Source organism: Carex rostrata, chromosome 4 (genome assembly GCF_964058835.1).
Source record: "Carex rostrata chromosome 4, lpCarRost1.2, whole genome shotgun sequence".
Taxonomy (NCBI): Eukaryota; Viridiplantae; Streptophyta; class Magnoliopsida; order Poales; family Cyperaceae; genus Carex; species Carex rostrata.
Window position 1 is genome coordinate 9,208,527 of NC_135921.1, and position 20,236 is coordinate 9,228,762.

At 34.6% G+C, this 20,236-nt stretch overlaps 1 protein-coding gene across 1 annotated transcript; it reads left to right on the forward strand.

Annotated features, from left to right (window-relative positions):
- Nucleotides 1–376: 376 nt before the first annotated feature.
- Nucleotides 377–14,817, forward strand: LOC144553114 (pesticidal crystal cry8Ba protein). The gene is made up of 20 exons (XM_078301208.1): nucleotides 377–528; nucleotides 639–1,214; nucleotides 1,815–2,017; nucleotides 2,108–2,179; nucleotides 2,784–2,918; nucleotides 4,057–4,175; nucleotides 4,517–4,816; nucleotides 6,404–6,491; nucleotides 7,545–7,650; nucleotides 8,312–8,425; nucleotides 8,535–8,819; nucleotides 9,326–9,741; nucleotides 9,833–10,000; nucleotides 10,562–10,664; nucleotides 10,850–10,987; nucleotides 11,412–11,576; nucleotides 11,659–11,862; nucleotides 12,838–13,032; nucleotides 14,117–14,188; nucleotides 14,311–14,817. The coding sequence occupies exons 1-20, from the start codon at nucleotides 481–483 to the stop codon at nucleotides 14,461–14,463; spliced, it is 3,660 nt and encodes a 1,219-aa protein (XP_078157334.1). The 5' UTR covers nucleotides 377–480; the 3' UTR covers nucleotides 14,464–14,817.
- The last annotated feature ends 5,419 nt before the right edge of the window (nucleotides 14,818–20,236 follow it).

Here is a 20,236-nt window from a genome sequence, read left to right on the forward strand (position 1 = left end):
GATTGGATTCCGTTTCCAGGTATGCATTTTATATGTTTTATTTTCTTTATTTTCGGGTTAAAAGTTAGTAATGCTAGTTTCTTGCCGTAATTTTTGTTCTGGTTTGAGGTCTTATTTGTAAGTTGTAAGTTGGCGATTTCGATTTCTCTATTTTTGTCTTTTTTTCCTTTTGAAATTTTTTGGCACTTCACAGTACTTCGGGAGCTGTCAGTAATTGCAAAGATAGTTTGAATGTCCCGTTTGAGAAAACCAAGTAAACCAACCGGTTGAATTTACGTTCAAAAGGCCGAACTCAGCAATTTACAATTTCTATTTTTGGCAAGCAAATACCCACTTGCAAGCTGCATTTCGTAGTTACATTTGCAATTCTTTTTAATATGCTGCAGATCGTCTCATTTTTTTGTTAATGTTCAAATTTGTAGTTCAGTTATCAAAGTACAAGATCGGAGGTGTTTATGATCGATTTTCTTCTAAGTAAATATGTTTACCGAAGGGTTAGATCCACACTCTCTTAAATGGATTCGCGAGGTAAGAACTCTCTCTCTCCTCTCCTCCCTATATTTGATATTTTCATTTTATTTTTAGTTTATTTTTTTTTCTCTAAAGGCTCATTTTGTCTGATAAATTCTGCAATGCAGAATCAGGCTTCCGCTGCCACCCATCGAAGGATGGACCCACTTCGCCGTACTGGCACTGGTACAGTACTCAGCGTGCCGCCTCTGGAGAAGTTTCGCAGTGGCCACCTGCCTCGAACTTCGATTCCCGTCTCCCATACTCTCCGCAGAGACTCCTCTGCATCCGGGTCAGATATGGACGAGTCCTCTGACACAGAACCTGAAATCTATCCATCCCGCTACTCGGCCGACTCGTCCCCACACGAAGACATTATGAACAGGCGGGCCCCACATGCAGCCTCGCGCTATGCATACTATTCCAGTGATGGCTACACGGAAATGAGTTCATCTAGAGATACCATGTTCTCACAGAAGCCGCAATCTACTAAGCCTGATCGGGTCGACAATTACGTACATGAGCAAGAAGAGGAATCGGATTCGGGCGGGAGCTCTGAATTCTCAAGGCAACCTGTTAGGGCGAACGGTAGGGCTGGTGTCAGAAGTGGGCCATACGATAGCAGTTACGCACCAAGTGTTGCTTCTAGTACTGCGGAATTTGGTGTGAAGGCTGGGAGATCAGTTAAACTGCCTGCTGAAAAGGTATTTTTTTACATTACATTGTTGGGTTAGTGATCCCAAACCCTTTATCTGATGTTTGTTGTAGGCTATTTTCTAAATTATTGTAAATTACACCCAACAAGCTTATAGAAAATGTCTAAAGGCATTTATTGGCCTGGAATCACTTAACAATTTAATTTTTTTAAATTGCTGTATAATTACAATTTAACGGCGAGATGTCTTTAGAAAATTTTAAGGCCAGGGGGTCAAAAACTGTGTAATTGGTTTAATCAGAAGTTAAATTGCATTTTTTTAAATCTTGATGCCCAATGTAGCACCTTATAGGAATCAGGGTGTCTTGTCTTTGGAAATTGCAAGTTCCAGCATTCTTCGGATCTTTGCAATAGCCCCTCACCTTTTCATTTTGAGCCGGTGCCAATTTTTTTATCCAAGCGTAGAACTTAAAAAGGAACCTTCATTATATGACAGTATGATACTTCTCCATCTGTTAACGTCTTGTTAAAAATGGGTGCTGTTTTGGTGTTATGTGAGAATACAGTATGATACTGTATACTGTTCACAAAGGAACCTTCATTATATGACATCTATGATGAATTTGCATATTCATATATATTCACCCAGGGTACTTCTGATGCGCCAAGTGCACCTCCAATACATGATTACACAGAAGATACTGATTCTGATATCAGGCATGAGACTGATCAGATGTCCCAGCCTGCTGATCCAAGAAATGTGGGTTTGGGTCCAAGGGAGACACCTTCGCATGTCACAAAGACACCTTTGCATGCCACAAAGGAACCTGATGTACCGAGTCAGAATGCAAGGTCTGTATCTTTTCACCTTCAATCGCTGTTAACTGCACTTATGCTAAATTTGGATTCCTAAAATTGACTGTTGTTTCTTATCTCATTTAGGATGTCAAATGAAGCTGGAGTTAGCAAATTCTCTGGTTCTGTCCACGCTCGAACTCCGACCTACCACGCAAGGTACTGTCATTTGGAGACTTTTAATTTGAGGGTTGGCGACCATTACACAGGGTTTGTTTCGCCTAGGGTTCCCCAGGATCTTCTGTAGCCACTGTCATTCAATCCTTGCGTTATTCCACTGTCAGTACCACATAAAATCATGGTGTTGCAATTGTCACTCTTCACATGTACTCAGGCAATTTTTTGCACTGATTGTCCAAGACAGTCGACATTTTAGACAAGTTTGGTTGGAATAGTTGAAGTTTTTTTTATAGATCTATTGTCCATACTGAAACAATTTAAGGTTTGATACCTGAACAACTTAGAGTTGATGGTTAAACAATGTTTTTTTATATAATCAGGTAATAGATTCACCAAACTAAAGTCATCTCACACTCGCCTTCCAACAAGTAAGGTTTGGTACTTGGGTGGCAGATCTGGGCGAGCAAAATCTTTTAGTGTTTTTTTTTATAAGTGTAGTCCTTTGCTTATTTATTCCATAATTATTGAAAGGATGATATCAACTGTATTTGTTTGGTTAACTTATTGGGTGCCTATATTAACCTAAGTTTTGAGCCTTCTTTGCTTTTTATATAAACAATCTTTTATCTGAAATTTGTTGCAGTGTGCAAGGCCCCTGGTATTCAATATTTGCATATGAGGCTTGTTTCAGGCTCTGTCTTAATTCATGGGCAAAGGGGTGCATGGAAGCACCCATATTTCTTCAAAATGAGTGCCTCTTGTTGCGTAATGCTTTTGGGTAAGTTGTTTTGCCCTTGTTGTTGATGGAAGTTGTATATCAGTGACTGTCATTAGATTGATCTGGGCAGTTCATAACAGTATAATACTATGAGCAATCAGCAGATACTACAGAAGGGTATGTTTTGAGGCTAGTTTGATTTTAATGTTGAGGCCGAGGTTTGGTTGGTTAGGGTTTGAGATCTTTATTCCTATGAAATAAAATTAGAAGCTGGTTGTTCTTCCTTTAGCCTCAACTTGAGATAAAAAAAGTTGCATTTCAGAAATTCAGGGAAAATGGGCTCAACTGAGGTTAATTAAGGTGAAATTACCTTTCTGAAGTGCATCATGCAACGATCGTAAATTTGGAGGCTTAAATGTTTTTTACTTAATTGAAGTAAAGTTGCTTAGAGTAAATCGAGTTTTTATCAGCCTTAGCTGTATGGTCTGTAAAATTGGTGCCATGACTAGGAGGTGGAGTACTGATACCAATCATCCACAAAGTTATTTCTTAATGATATTTAATTATAACATGATCTCTCCGGATTTAATTTTTTTTTTACTTGGGGGATTTCACGTATACAATTAAAAAAACTCGGAATTCTGTATTTCCCCTTTCTATAATTCATAATGTCATATTTATCCTTACCCAATTTTATGGCCTTCTTTTTATTAAAACTACTTTTAAATTTATAAAGTTCCCATGTTACCTTTTAAATTAAAAAAATAAAAAATATGCAGCTTGTGTTGTCAGATAAATGTTTCGTCTTCTAATTGGTCAGTTTGTGAGGGCAAAATGGTTCAATTCCCTACCTACCCGTGATGCACACACAAGCATATACCTAAATGCCATTGTGTATGCTTCACAAGTAGAGAAACAAACCCTTTTGGCCTTACAAATCGGCTAATTAGAAGACTGAACATGTTTCTTAGCGTGTTTTAATAGAAAAGATGATAAATTGGGTAAAATTATGAATTTTTGAAATTTAGAAGGGATACATATGAGATATAACGAATATTATAAGGGGAAATACGTAATTTCGAAGTTTTTAAAGGGTATACTTGAAATTCTTCCTTCTTTTTCATGTTCGAGATATCTTGACCCGTCTTAATTTCTCATGATTTGTATCATTTATTGTGAGATCTTATTTTTGAAACAGGTTAAAGAACATTTTATTACAGCCTGAAGAGGAGCTTCTGGCCAAAAACTCTTCAGAGCTTGTCAATGAAGGGGCTGTCTCAAAACCTAAAAAAGCTGTTGGCAGGTTGAAGGTTCAAGGTATGAATTAAATTTATGAAACAAATTTGCTTGCACTTGTTTATTTCTGTTTTTCTCCCTTTCACAACATGTACACTATGTCAACTTTTCTATGATTTTCTACTGCGCCCTACTTTTTTTGGTTTAATTGTGGAAGGTGTTACTGAATTGTTGATGACTTCATAATTTTAGCTCAATCACATCACATCATAATTTTTAATACAAAACTTGTAAACCTACGTTTAAACTTAATGTCCGGTTTATTTCATTCCTGGCTCACAATTGTGAAAATTATGGGAGTCAATCTGTAAAATCCTTAGTTTAAAACCAGACAATAGTAATGTTTCGTCTTTGTGCGACAGTTCGACGGGTGAGGATGTCACTTGACATGCCAACAGGGTGTGCAAATCTCTCTGCTATTGCCACTCCTCGTCTCGAGTCTATCAAGTATCGTTTATATAATGCGCAGTCCTCTCTCTCTTCGGGCTGGGAATCGTTCAGACGGGTCCGTGTCCTGCCCCAGGTACCCACTAGCAGCTCCTTTACGAAGCATAGCATAGCATATGTCCATGCTGGGGCTAAATACATCAAGGAGGTATCAAGTCTACTTAAGATCAGTGCCACCACACTGAGGAGCAGTTCAGCAATTGATTCTGTACAAGGTATCTAATACAAAGTGCATTTAAGACTATCTTTAAGTAGAGCAGGGTTCAAATGCCTCGTGTCTTTCATGCCTGAATCGTGCCTCACATCCTTATCTCCTTTTTCAAAGTCCAAACAGTCGATCCAAACTGCTCAACATGATATCCATATTAAATGTGCTCGGAGATGAAATTTTATATTTTTTGGAATTCTTTCTTTCTTTTAGATAGGTACAAAATCACTGTTTTTCAGAAGATGGACCATCCAAAGTGATTTTGTACCTATCTAAATGATAGAATGATAGGAATATATATATATATATATATATATATATATAGAGAGAGAGAGAGAGAGAGAGAGAGAGAGAGAGAGATGGGCTATGGTGCATTGCAATGCATAGGCCATGGTGTGCATTGGACCATAAATCACCGATTCAAGGTCCAAATGACCGATCCAAACCGTTCATCTTGTTCTCCATATTAATATGTGCTTGGAGACCAAATTTTATATTTTTTGGAATTTTTTTACTATTTATTAAGCCACTTTGAAAATCATTGATCCAACGGTGGCTTCTGATTTTACTGTTCCAAACAGTCACCGTTGGATCAGCGATTTTCAAAGTGGCTTAATAAATAGTAAAAAAATTCCAAAAAATATAAAATTTGGTCTCCAAGCACATATTAATATGGAGAACAAGATGAACGGTTTGGATCGGTCATTTGAACTTTGAATCGGTGATTTATGGTCCAATGCACACCATGGCCTATGCATTGCAATGCACCATAGCCCATCTCTCTCTCTCTCTCTCTATATATATATATATATATATATATAAATTTTGGTCTCCGAGCAGGCGAGCACATTGTGATATGGATATCATGAGCGGTTCGGATCAACTGTTTGGACTTTAAAAATGGAGATACGGATGTGAGGTGCGATTGAGGCATGAAAGACACGAGGCATATGACCCCTGAACCCTACTAAGTATTTGGCAAGTAACACTGAGATGTTGAACTTCAACAAAGAGAGCATTTATCTGCATATTGGTTGGCAATGCTAACTGTATATCTAGTGAGCTCTTTCTATTTGTGGTAAGCAAGCCAAAAACTGAATTGTAATAAAGCAAACAACCAATTTAATTCTATATTTGCTATATTTGAAAGGTAGTTGGTTGAACTTCCCTCTTTCTTAGGGGCAATTTGATTACTTTTTTCATGACTTGCATCTTTACTTTGTGATTAGCTATTAGCTGCAATTACTAAAATACTAACCTGTCAATTGTAAGTATGAGAAGTCTTGGGCGGTCTGGATCCCCCGAGTTAACTCAAATTTTGAGTTTAGATCCGTACTGTCCGATTAGAATATGGGCCAATCTGGCCATGCCTGCAATGTACGGGGGGGGGCCCTTTAATATTAGTGCAAATTTAAATCGGATGTCATGATCTAAACTCAAAATTTGAGTTAACCCATAGAATACGAATTCAAGTCTTGGGTTCTTTTTTGCAAAAATGCAATATGTTGAATGTAATTTGACTAAGGAAAAACAACTGATTTAAATACACACTTACCTTTTCTTGACAAATAAAATGTGTTCTGTTGTGTAGTAGAAACGTACACATGTCAGCTGAGGCTGAAAAGCATGCCTGATGATGAGTTGGTACCAATGCAGCCAGGATCCGGTGAATCTCATGTCTTGTTAGTTCTAAATCTCTTTACTTACATTTTTTTTTAATTATAACCATATTTTTATTCTGGATATAGCTCTCCCTCTGTTTATTAATGCACGAAAGATGTCCTTTTTCTTATGGTGAAAATGAATATGAGGCCATTTTGAGATTTGTTAGTAAAAAGCATGCTCCTTTTGCGAGTCCCTTTTCTTGAAAAGAACGAAAGGAAAATTGTATAACAATTCAAGCATTTGAAACTTCATTTAGTCTATAACAGAGAATAAAATTTATTACATGAAAAAATTTTATGCTAATATAATTGGAACTTGGAAGCTGCTGACCTAAATAATAAAATAGCCTAGTTGCACATGACATTTTTTTTCTTCTGAAAATAATACGCAAGATGCATATTGTTGATTTTTATTTAAAAAGATTACCTATGGTTGGATTCAATGCTCCACCTGCAATGCCTGGGCTATTGGCAAGGACCCACAGGTCAAAGGCATTGAACTCTTTGTATAACCTGACTCAAAATAATACATTAATATTAGAAGTATGAAAGATCGATAATCAAATTCTGAAATAAATAAATAAATACATAACATTGCCAATTGTTCTTGGGTGATGAACTTGGTCATTCTTATGACATGTTTGATCATAGTCTGTTTGTTACTAGGCCTTATACTTTCACTTGTGGAAAAATAAAATAGGGCTTCTTGAGACTCGTAAGAAGAATAAAGGCATAATTTTTTATTTTCTAAAATGTATCCATTTCCGATTTCTCTGTATCTCTCCCGACCACATAAAAGACAGTATTAACAAAATAAAGAGGGGGAGGGATTGTTTGAATAAGCTGCCTTCATAATTTGTATTGATTTCCTAGCAAACATCATTAAGAAAGGGAAGACTTTTGGCAATTATTTTAGGTTATCTCAACTCTTGAAGTCTGGAGCAAGTAAATTTCTAGGGTCTTACAGGGAAATGGTTTTTTGTTTTTGTTTTTGGTTTTTTGATATGTGGCTCAATTTCTTATTGAAAACAGTTATTGAATGTCTTTTGGTTGCCTATCTTCCTTTTTCAGCTTTCCTGATAGCTTGGGAGATGATTTAATCATGGATGTTTATGATTCTAAAGGAAATTGCTGTGGCAGGGTGGTCGCACAAGTAGCTAGCATAACTGAAGATCTGGTACCAAATTTATGTTGTGTTATTTTTTCATATTTATTATTGAAATCATAAGATATATTACTATCCTCGATGCCCCTGAAAAATTTATGCTTTCGATTCAAATACTGGGCTGTATATTGCACTGGTATTGTTTTAATATGATACTATGCATACTGCTTCAGTGCATTACTGTCCCTCATGGAATTTGCAAAACATTTTTTAGGGGCCCTTCTAAGCAATAAGTTTGGGTTTGGCATGAATGAATTATCAAAAACATTTTTGGCATAAATAACCTCTGTTGCTGTTGATTGGGTTGGGAATTTGTACCTTAAACTTCTCTATTCTGCATTGATGACATAAGAGATTTTACTATTTTTAATACTCTTAAAAATATTGGTGCTCATATTTAACACTTTTGTGAAGGTTCACGGGACTTATGTGACCATGCATGTTGTATTTTGCATTAGTTACATTCTATTAGTGTCCCCACAGGAGAGTCTAGTCCAATGGGCTTTTGAAGAAAAATTCAGATCCATGACATTTGGGATAACTTAATTTGCAACCAAAACAGAAACAGAAGGACAAAATAAAGTTGTGCTAATTTCTGTGTAAAAATTTGAATTAACTTCATTCGGTGCCTTGTTTTGAACACTTTCTTCTTTATTTTTTAAAATATATACAGACTGACAAGGTACGGTGGTGGCCAATGTATTTTGGACCCCAGCGTGAGCTCGTAGGCCGGGTCCAACTTTATATGACCTATGCAACTACTACTGATGAGAACAATCCACTTAAGGTACAGAGCAGTAGAAACTGCTTTAAATAATGCAAATCTTTCTTTGTTCTCTTTTCAGTTGCATTTTGCTTCTGCTAGACTTGTTTATCTGTTTTTCTTCTCTGTGTAGTGTGGTTCTATTGCTGAAACTGTAGCTTATGATATAACCCTTGAAGTTGCCATGAAGTCGCTCAAGTTTGAGCAAAGAAACTTAGTGTTGCATGGTACATGGAAGTGGCTATTGGCAGAGTTTGCGTCGTATTACGGGGTTTCTGACGAGTATGCCAAGCTAAGATATCTAACCTATGTTATGGATGTGGCAACTCCAACTGCCGACTGCCTGTCATTGGTCCATGATATGCTGTTGCCGGTAGTGATGAAGAGCCGAAGTAACAACAATCTAAGCCACCAAGAGGTACGACCTCCAAGTTTTTTTTCCCCATTTTTTGATAACCTTTAGAGCATCTGCATTGGGTTTTCTTTTTTATTTCTCTAAGCACAGGTGGCATTTCTATTGTAATTTTTTGGGATGCAACCTAATTTCTAAATTAGGAAGTTATCTTTTAAAGAAGTGGCTTTCTAACTGTCTGTTGGCTCTCGTCCTCTCTTCCATATTAATCACTGTTGACGTGGTCACTAAAAGAAATTAAAAGCTAATTGCATGAGAATAGAGGTTTAGAAATTCAAATTAACTTAATTTTTATTTAGCGCTTGACAACTTTTTTAAATTTCTTCTTAATTTACTGATGTAGATGCTATTATATTTCTGAATGTGTCTTTTTATTTCAATGGATTGCCTAAGTAAAGTGTGTGCTTTTCAATTCCAGATACATTCTTTTTTTATCACAACAATATTTGTTTTGATTTTTCATAAAACAAAAGGTTCGTAGACCTTTCTGATCTTTTTTTTTTTTGGATTAGAATCGGATACTTGCAGAAATAGAGGAACAAGCCGAGCAACTTCTAGCACTGGTTTTCGAGAACTACAAATCACTGGATGAGTCGGTTTTGTCTGGGATGGAAGAAGTTTTCAGGTCTCCAAGTGGAGTTCCAGCACCGTCCCTGGGTCCTGCCGTGAAACTTTACACTCTTCTCCATGACATTCTTTCCCAAGAGGCTCAGATAAAACTGTGCTGTTATTTCCAGACTGCTGCTAGAAAACGAATGAGGCGGCACCTTCTTGAAACCGATGAGTTCATAAACGGCCATGCTGATGTAAGCGTGGTGGATGTGGTAACTTTCACATCGGCATATAGGAAAGTTATCTCCCTTTGCAACAACACAAGGGATGAAATCTTCACTGACATTGAGATTCATAATCAGCATATTCTCCCAAGGTTTGTTAACTAAAAGCTCTAATAAAACTTTTGAAGTTACCATATTTTGTTTGTATTATTCACTACCAGCATTCTATTTTGTTGGATGCAGCTTTGTTGACTTACCGCATTTAGCCGCAAACATATATTGTGCGGAGCTAGGCAACAGATTGAGAGCATTCCTTGTTAAATGTCCTCCATCTAGCCCATCGCCACCTGTTGCTGATCTTGTCATTGCTACTGCCGACTTCCAAAAGGATCTTACCAGCTGGAACATCCGGTATATATTTCTTCATACTTCCTGTCTTTATTTCTATTTGTAAAGTATTTGTTGAATACTACAACAAGCCTTTAGAAAAATGCTTTTAAATCGTTTAACCATTAAAATCTTCTAAAGACCCACACCTTTATGGAGTTTAAAATGTGTTTAAATCAATAGAACTGTTAAAAGAGACCCCGCTGTTAATTGGTTTTTAGAAGCTTGATTGCTTCCTTAAGTCAATCTTCTCAACCTTAGCAACCCATGATGGGTGGAATTTGTATTTATTTATGAGATTTGCTCCCCAGTATACCACCTTTTAAAGAAAATTATGAAATATATTTTGACCATTCAATAATTGAGGGCTATATCATTAAGCTAATACAATAAGTTACTCATTTTTTTTATAACACTTAAATATAATGACAATAATATCCTTGTTAGAATCTCATCAAATAACAGTCCTCCGATCAGACCAATAATTACTGTACATGTTTTGCTGCTGCGCTGGGGACTCACCATTTGTTAGTTATGATCTGAACCTGGTTTCGTGCTCAATTCGTTTCCTTACTGCCCTTGCAGTTCTGAGAAGACAGTAGATGCTAAAGAATTGTTCCATCTATACATCATTCTGTGGATTGAAGACAAAAGAAGAGTGCTGGTGGAGGCTTGCAGGCTGGATGAGGTAATTTTTTTTTTTTTTAATAAAAGTTTGAATGTGAAATTACTATATGCCTAGAAAAGAAATTTGCTACTTCGTTCTGTTAAGTGGTGCACCGGCATCTAGTTTGAAATACTTCTTTTTTGAGAACACGTGTTTGTATCATATGCCTCATGTGGGTTTGTGCTAATACTAATTTACTTAATCAGGTTAAATGGTCTGGCGTCAGGACCCAACACATGACTACTCCATTTGTTGATAACATGTTTGACCGTCTTACTGACACGTTGAATGAGTATGAGGTCATTATCAGCCGCTGGCCGGAATACACTATCGTGCTTGAAAATGTATGTTCAGAAACATTATTCTTATTTTTTTATTTTCTTTATTTTATTTTTATTTTTATTTTTTTTTGTGCTTAAAGGGTCCTGATACACCCTAGCATCTTTTAGATGTTATTTTCGAGAATTGAACCTGTCTCTCCCCAAAGAGAGACGAGGGCTCGTGCCACTGCACTAATCCTGCAGTTCTTTTTTTATTTATATATTTTTTTTTTGCTTAAAGGGTTCCGGTACATCCCAGCATCTATCTTTTAGATTCTATTCTTGAGAATTAAACCCGTTTCTCCCTGAAGAGGGATGAGGGCTCGTGCCACTGCACTAAGCCCACAGTTCAAACATTGTACTCTATCAAATTGCACTGCCTAAAGAGTTTCATTTAATAAGTATTTACGAGCACAGTTTTTTCAAATTTTTTTTTTTTAATTTAAAGGCAATAGCAGATGTGGAGAAGGCCATAGTCAATGCACTAGAAAAGCAATATGCTGATGTCTTGGCCCCACTGAAAGAAAGCTTGACCCCCAAGAAATTTGGCCTGAAGTACGTTCAGAAGCTCACGAAGCGCAAACCCACTGTCCCATATGCTATCCCAGAGGAGGTTAGTTAAATCTGTTAATTCTTCAACCATTTGTGCACTCCATTTACTTAAACATAACACCATTCTTTCACTTAAAATACAGCTTGGAGTTCTCTTGAACTCTATGAAAAGACTTCTAGATGTTGTCCTGCCGAGGATTGAGGGTCATCTTAGATCCTGGGAATCTTGTTTACAAGGTGGGGCCGGCGGCGCAGCTGCCGGAGAGAGGCTCAGCGAGGCTGCTGTTATTCTAAGATCAAAGTTCAGGAACTACACCAATGCTGTTGTAGAAAAATTGGCAGAAAACGTAAGTTCTCAATTTATATAATAAATTTAACCTCAAAAATTGTTGGATCAGATTCAAATGGAAAATTCAAAGGGTGATCTTGATCTAGGGGTGTAAATGGTCGGATACGGATGGGGTAGTGGTCAAACTGTATCCTTATCCGTTATAATTTTTCGGATACGGATACGGATACGGATACGGATTGGATATTAAACGCTACGAATACAGATCGGATATCGGACGGATATGGATTGGATATGAATATAATTAAGATAATTAAAGATAAATTACTAATGTATATTCTAGTAAAGAATAACATCTAAATATAATTATTCATTCATAAATTAGATCTAATATTTTTCATAATAAGTTTGTTGGTTACAAAACATATATCATATTATTAAAACAGTCGGATATGGATAGTTAAAAATCTTACTGTATCCTTATCCGTTATAATTTTTCGGATGCAGATACTGATCGGATAATTTAAGTAATTTTCCGGATTCGGGTCCGGACAAAATCGGATAATATCTGATCCGTTTACTTGACAAGCCAATTGTATTTTTTGGAGTTCATTTTATATATAATCAAGAGGTTGAAAAATGAATAATTTACGCTCATATTAGCTTTTAACATCCTGTTTAATTTACTATTTAAGGTGAAACATATGTTCATGAAATAGATAGCCTATTCTGGATCAAGGATTTCAATTTTGACTGGTTAGCCGAAACTATGGTTTCTATATTCTATTTTTGTGTCATTTTAGATGTAGCTCGAGTGCTAGACCCAAATTAAACATGTAAATTTTAATTAACCAAAAAAAAGGAAAAAGGGAACTCTGCTGTACCTTACTATTCCTCATAAATACAGTGCACTGGCAGCACTTATAATATTAAGTTAGATTTGCCGCTTTCATATTTTTTTTGGATTTTTCTCATTTACATTAAGTCATCCTAGACCATAATAACATAAGTTCGTCACTTTTTTTTATTACAGACTCGCTTACAAGGCACGACAAAATTAAAGAAGATAATGAAAGATTCGAAAGAGATGGGAATGGAGTCCGACATTAAAAGCCGCATGCAGCCATTGATGGAGCAGCTGAAAGAGACGATAAACCAACTTAACAAGGTTTTTGAGACACAGCTCTTCATTTCTGTCTGTCGTGGTTTCTGGGAGCGAATGGGCCAGGTAATTTCTAGACCCGAATATTACTATCTGATTGAGGATTGGGCCAGGTACTATTCATAGCACGGATTGGTCCGTACTATGGATCAATATCTTCATTTTGAAAGTTCAAATAGTCAATCCGAACTGCAACATTTTCTTCGTATGAAGATGTATATGTAGATCAAATTTTTACATTTTTAGAATTATTTTACTATATTTTTAGATAGGTAGAAAATCAATACTTTTGAATGGTCTAAAATTATTAGATCAAGTGATTTTCTACCTGTCTAAAAAGCAGGGCAAATTTCGCCGGAGGTCACTAAACTTTGTCCTTTGTCACGAATTGGTCACTCAAGTTTGATTTGTCCTTCTATAGCCACTGAATTTTTAATTTGTCTCAATCAAGTCACCCTGTAACTTTTATATCCAAACAAATAATAAAATATAACTTTTATGTTAGTATTTTGGACGGAATATTAAAATTGGACGGAATGAGCATTATAAGAGCATTATAAGTTTGTATTTTGGACGGGATGAGCGTATTTTGTTAATTTTTTGAATTTTGAAGGGAAAGGTTATAGAGGGCCTTAATTGGGACAAATGAAAAGTTTAGTGACTACAAAGGGACAAATTAAACTTGAATGACCACCAATTTGTGATAAAGGACAAAGTATAGTGACCTCTAGAGAAATTTACCCAAAAAAATAGTAAAAAAATAGTGAAAAAAGGTTGTAAAAATGTAAAATTTGATCTACAAGTACATTTTGTATGAAGATCATGCTAAAACAGTTCAAATTGATTATTTTGACTTTGAAAAAGGAGCTATTGATTCATAGTATGGCAAATCACACTATGCTTAGTACCATAGCCTCACTCTTACCATCTGTACCTATACTGAGATGCCAACCCAAAAAAAAAAAAAAAAAACAGTGCGCAATCCACCAGGATGAAATAGGCTGGTGTGCAACTAGTTTCAGTTTCATGCAAAATCCCGTCAGATGTGGTCTAAACTTCAAAATGGACACTAAAGAAATGATATGGCTTGTGCATTTAATCATATTTTACCTGAATTATTAATAGATATTGTAATTACTTGCTATTGCAGGATATCCTTAGTTTTCTTGAACACCGGAAAGAAAACAGGGCCTGGTTTAAGGCAGCTAAGGTTACGGTCAATGTAAGCACATGCACCTCTAATCCTTGCTTATTTTTTATTCATATGTTACTTATTTTAATATAAAATTATTCTTCATATCACTGTTAATGTTGCATCTGAAATGGATTCACTCAAAAATTCAGTGCTTGGATGACACATTTGCCTCCAAAATGCAAGAGCTGCTCGGCAACTCGCTTCAAGAAAGCGATCTCCAGCCACCTCGCAAGATCGTGGAGGTGCGATCCATTCTTTGCCAGGATACTCATATGCACAAATCTTCTAGTGCATATTACTAGTGAGAGATATACATTTAGGAGTATAATATTTGTACATGTTTATTCTTTTCTGTGTGCGATGTCTTAAAGAGTTGGCCAGGGAGGTCAAGGAAGGTAATTATTGGTTTGAAAGTTTTGCTTAGGTTATGGAAAGCAAGATATTCTTTCCTAACTAGGTGTTCTTTGGAAGCTGAGGGTACAAGGTAGTGATGAACTAATTTTAACTTTTGACGCTTATGGGGTGCTATTGTAGTTATTTATAGCAAATTATGTATGATACAGTGATATTACTATAGGAAATGTATGGATGTCAAAATGACTAGATAATATATTAATGTCAAACAAAATGATAATTCATATAATGAAGATCTGATAGATAGCAAGTTGACATTAAATTGACATATAATGAAGATCTGATAGATAGCAAGTTGACATTAAATTGACATATAATGAAGATCTGAATTTCACAACTAGGATAATCACCGAATAATGCAAGTTCTATAAACATTAGATAGTATACTAATCGAGAATTTCAAGTTTAAGCAAAAAAAAATAAAAAAATAATGTACAAACAACTAGCGCATTGAAGTTTAAAGTATATAATTATAGATGTATAAATATTTAATGTTTTAGATATATAAGACTCTAATATTATAAACTTGTACAATTAAGAAACATGTATATAATTAATCACAAACAACACGTTGCGTTGAGCATGTGACACATGGGGACGTTAATACATTTTTTATTAGGGGGAATTTCATGTATCCTCCTCAAAAACTTCAATATTACGCATGTCCCCCTCAAAAGTTCATAATAACATATTTACCCTTCAAAATTATAAAAACTCACATATTTACCCAAAAATAATTAAATTATAAATTTTAACACTCATAATATACTAAACAATATCAACTAAAAAATTAAGACCATTTACCCCTCCCTTTCTTTCTCTCTATGTGCCTGTCCGCTCCCAAGTGTTAACACTAAACAAAATCCCCCCACAAAAACCTAAACCAAATCTGACTTTTGATACCGCTAGCCATAAAATTCTTCTCCTATCAAGTATATGAATTTACGTTTTCAATGATTTCTCTTGTACCAACGATTTTTTGAAATTCGAGTAATTTCATCTATTTCCCTTAAGTAGCAACTTGGATGTTTGATCTTCTCAAAAAAAAAAAAAAAACCTGGATGTTTGATAAAAAGAACAAGGATCAAGAATTCACAGTTGGGAATATGTTGGGCTAATACTTTTTTATGATTCTAGTCCTGTTCTGGAACCAATATTTGATTTGTTGTTCTTAAAATGACATACGTTGAATTTGAAGCATTATCAGTACTGTTGAATGATGTTGTACTTTAAATATTCCATTTAGAAGCGGCATTTAAAAACTTCACGGTCTATGCTTCATACTTCAAATAACAATATAGAATTGATAAAGAAGAAAAGGGTCAGCTACTATAATTCAGATTTGGCGCAGGTTTGTGTGTGTGCTTGGGGTTGGGGGGGGGGGGGGGAAGGAATTTGTTTGGCACCAGTATTTGAGAGCAGACGGGCACAGAGAGAGAAAGGAGAAAAAGAAAGTGAGGGGTAAAATGGTTCTTTTTTTAATTGATATTGTTTAGTATATTATTAGTGTTAAATTTAATTAATTATTTATTTTTGGGTAAATATGTGAGTTTTTATCATTTTGAAGGGTATATATGTTATTATGAACTTTTGAGGGGGCAATACGTAATATTAAAGTTTTTGAGGGGATACATGAAATTTTCCCTTTTTATTAAGGCACGTTTCGGAATGTTATCTTTCCACGGAGAATTTGGGCGAAAGCAAGTTTGAGGGACTTTTTTTTCCTGTTAGCATAATAGCGTTCGTCTGTTTTTTTTTTGTTTTCTCGAGCTGTCAAAGAAGGAATTTCATGTATACCCCTCATTCCCTCAATAACTCCCAATCCCCCAATCTTAACTTCAAAATTATTTATTCCTCCCTCTAAACTTTTAAAACTTACAAATTTACCCGTTTTATTGTGTTTTATATTAAAAGTCACTTTAAATTTATAAAATATGCATTTGACCTTTTATTAAAGGCATACAAAAATATAGCTTATTTAAGAAAAATGTTGATCTTATATTTGATTGGTTTTTAGGGAAAAATGAGTATTTTATAAAGGGTAAAATTCATAATATCATATTTGCACTTTAAATTTTCAAAGTTTGCAAATTTATTCATTTTATTGCCTTCTCTATTAAAATTAATTTTAAATATATAAATACTCATTTTACCCTTTAATAATAAGATAAAAAAAATATGTAGTGTGTTTAAGAAATATTTCATTTTTCTAATTAATTAGCTTTTGAGGACGAATGTCATAGTGTTTGGATTAAAGAAATTAATCATTTGCCCTAAGAAATTGATCAATTAGAAGAGTGACATATTTCTTAAACATGCTACATATTTTTGAAAATTTAAAAGGTAAATATAATATTATGAATTTTAGAATGGGAAATACATAATTTCCAATTTTTGAGGGGTAGACATGAAATTTCCCCTAAATGTTGAAAACAAATCAGAATTTTTCACGACTATTTTTAAGATACAGCTGAACATGTATTATATTTGCAGAATATATTTATGAGTATGTATTTCAATAAATTAATTTGTGAATTTCCGTATTCGTGAAATGACAACGAACATGTCTTAAGAAAATATATTGCTATTTGTTATTAAGCTGATAAGGATGTTGAACTTGAATGATGTTGGCCGTCTCTTGAGAAATATAAACATTTTAGAAATGCTTTTATTCTAGAAAAGTAAAACAACTTCTGACTTTTCTTAAAAGTGTGCTAAATAAGACTTATTATTTCTTGTGCCAAGTCGCCGCAGAAACAAATTCAACAAATTTATCAATATGACTTTTCATCTCTTGGTGGGAATACTTTTTCTAAACTCTGATCTTTCATCTTGTCTTGGGCTGTAGTTGCTTTCATTAATGCCGTCTTTTGAATTTTAATGGAAGTAATAATTGTCAAATCCGAGTCTTCATATTAAAAGTTGGAAAAATATTTTTCTCAAAAAAAATTGAAAAGTCTAAGGTTCATGGTGCCACGACCATTTCATTTGTTTTGGGATTTTGACGAGGAGCATGGACTATGCTCTTCGCATGATTTGAAATAAAAAGACGACCCTGAGAATTTTTGTTAATTATAATTTGACCCAAATGAATTTCTTCTCAAGTTCTTTTTTTCTTTTTCATGGATTCTCTCATTTTTGATAAAGCAAACCAAGGAGTATGTTTGTAACAAAAAAACGTTTATTGTCAACAAAAAATTAACTTTGAGAAAATTTGGAAATTAATATTTAGTAGCGTGCGAAAACAAAGAGAAATGAATAGAAGAACCGAATAAAAATCGTAAATTAAATTTACAAATGTTTTTTCAATTATAAAATATATAATCATATCTTATACATGACGTGTTATAGAGAAATATATTGAAGGTTCTATGGGCTTATGTCATTAGATATGCAGGGGCGGAATCATAAATTAAAGATGTGAGAGGTTAGATAAGTATCATGTAATTTTATTTTATGAGAGAAATTATTAATAATTTTGTTAAAACTAAAAAAAATAATTCATATGGGAGACTCAGTATATGGACCGTATAATATGATTATGTGTGATTTCGATTTTCGAACGGCCACTTAAGTGTTTTCTTATTTTTAATTTGTTATTAATTTTTTTCGGAGATATGCGAGCATCATTCGACGAGAGTAAAATTGAGAATATCTAAAATTAAGAAGATCAGAAAAAAAAATATTGGAATTTCACAAAGATATTTCTAAAATGATTCAGGCAAAATAGCAGTTTCTTGAATTATATAGTTTGTTGTATATGCTCCTAAGAAGGAAAAATGTAAGAATTTGATATCCATGACCACAAGTGATATGTCGAACCATTTCTAATACATGTCGGTATTGCATATGAGCAAATATTGAGGAACTTTGATATTGCATAACTCAAACATATCTATCCGAATTTGCTGTAATTCATGACCAGTGAACAGTAATTTTGAAATTTCTGCAATTTGAATTCAGCTGTCGAACTGTTTCGAGATACGTGCACGGAAAAACAACTCTTTCGATATGCTTTTTCGAAAAAAAATTGGAGAACTAAATTTTCGATTACAGAGTTTTTAGATTACTGTTTATCGGATTCGAAATTGCAGCAGACTTATTTTCCAAGATTATATATCACAAGGAGGATTACTAACAATGTTTTTGGGTATTCAGGTTGTGCGCTATATGAAGTTAAGCTTCTAATCCTAAGGTACAATTCATGCCAAGTGCAAATGAAGTTTCTGATTTATGAACTGTGAGCTTAGTGCATGTTTAATTTTTGAGAATAATATTTAAAATGATAAGTATACCGGACTCCTTTAATTAAAAAAATGAAGTTAATACGTGATTCATAATTTACACAAACTTGAATGTTTTTTTTTTGTTAATACATGACTTTTAGTACACAACTGTACTGTACAATTACTGGGATCTAGGTTCCTGCTTGTCCTGAAAACAAATATTTTAAAAAATTAAGGATGTATGAAAAAAGAGGAGGGTTCAAATGCCTCCATGTTTTTATGTCTCCATTTCTCTCCATCATTTTCAAAGTTCAAACAGTCGATCCGAATCGCTCAATCTAACCTCCATACTAAAATATGTTTGGAGACCAAATTTTATATTTTTAGAAATTTTTTTACTATTTTTTTAAATAGGTACAAAAATACTGTTTTTAGATGGTTCAGATTTACTGATTTTGTACCTATCTAAAAAAATAGTAAAAAATTTTCTAAAAATATAAAATTTGGTCTCTAAACATATTTTAGTATGGAGGTTAGATTAAGCGGTTCGGATCAACTGTTTGAACTTTGAAAATAATGGAGAGAGATGGAGGCATAATGGAGGCACAAAAACATGGAGGCATTTGAACCCTCACGAAAAAATGCATAAAATGAGAGGTGGGCCAGGTGGCGTCGTGGCGAGGATTCTTTTCTTCTGGACCCCTATAATAAGGATTTTTGTCAATTATTGTAGTCCATTCCATACCTACGATCAAGAAAGATTCCAGAGATTCTGTGAGAATAAGTTCGGTCCTATGATATTTGTTTTGTTTGACAATAATGCCCCTATACAATGGAGGGGGTCGATCCAACCGATTCTTCTTAAGATTTGCGCACATTTAATAAGTACGAAATTTGAAGTTTTTAGTATAAATCGTGATGCAGCCGAACGGTTCTGATGTCACCTCAGAATGCTCACGATTCTAAGTATGCAAATTTCTTAACTCTCCTAATGATTCATTAGTAGCAATTATGGCTGGGTTACAGCAGCAAGATTAATTGCCTACTTACCTACCTATCAGGCTATCAATTATGTCGCATGCGCTTCCACTTTTAACATAAAAAACAGGCAAAGCCACTAGCCCTATGCAGATGCCATGCTTATGCCGTAACTACTAAGCATATTCTGAAATCCTTCGTACGACACTCGACAAATTTGCATCTCCGGTGACCGGTGATACAGTGAGTGGTACGGAGGGAAAAAAAGAAGAAGGAAAGGGCGAAATGAACAGAGGAAACCACTGACGAAATAGACGGACAACAATAGACAACATGTGGGTCAAAAGGTCGAATATATACCAAGTTTAGAACTGAGGTTCATAATTTTTCTACGTTTCTTCTCAAACCAGAAAAGTATTTCAAAACATATTCACATCATACAACATCAAGCATATAA

What these genes read in the sequence shown, in the direction of transcription:
- LOC144553114 (XM_078301208.1), top strand. Translation starts at nt 481, where the DNA reads ATGTTTACCGAAGGGTTAGATCCACACTCTCTTAAATGGATTCGCGAG. An exon ending in TTGTTGCGTAATGCTTTTGG is followed by an intron (nt 2,919 to 4,056) that starts GTAAGTTGTTTT and finishes TTTTTGAAACAG; the next exon opens with GTTAAAGAACATTTTATTAC. An exon ending in TCCGGTGAATCTCATGTCTT is followed by an intron (nt 6,492 to 7,544) that starts GTTAGTTCTAAA and finishes TTCCTTTTTCAG; the next exon opens with CTTTCCTGATAGCTTGGGAG.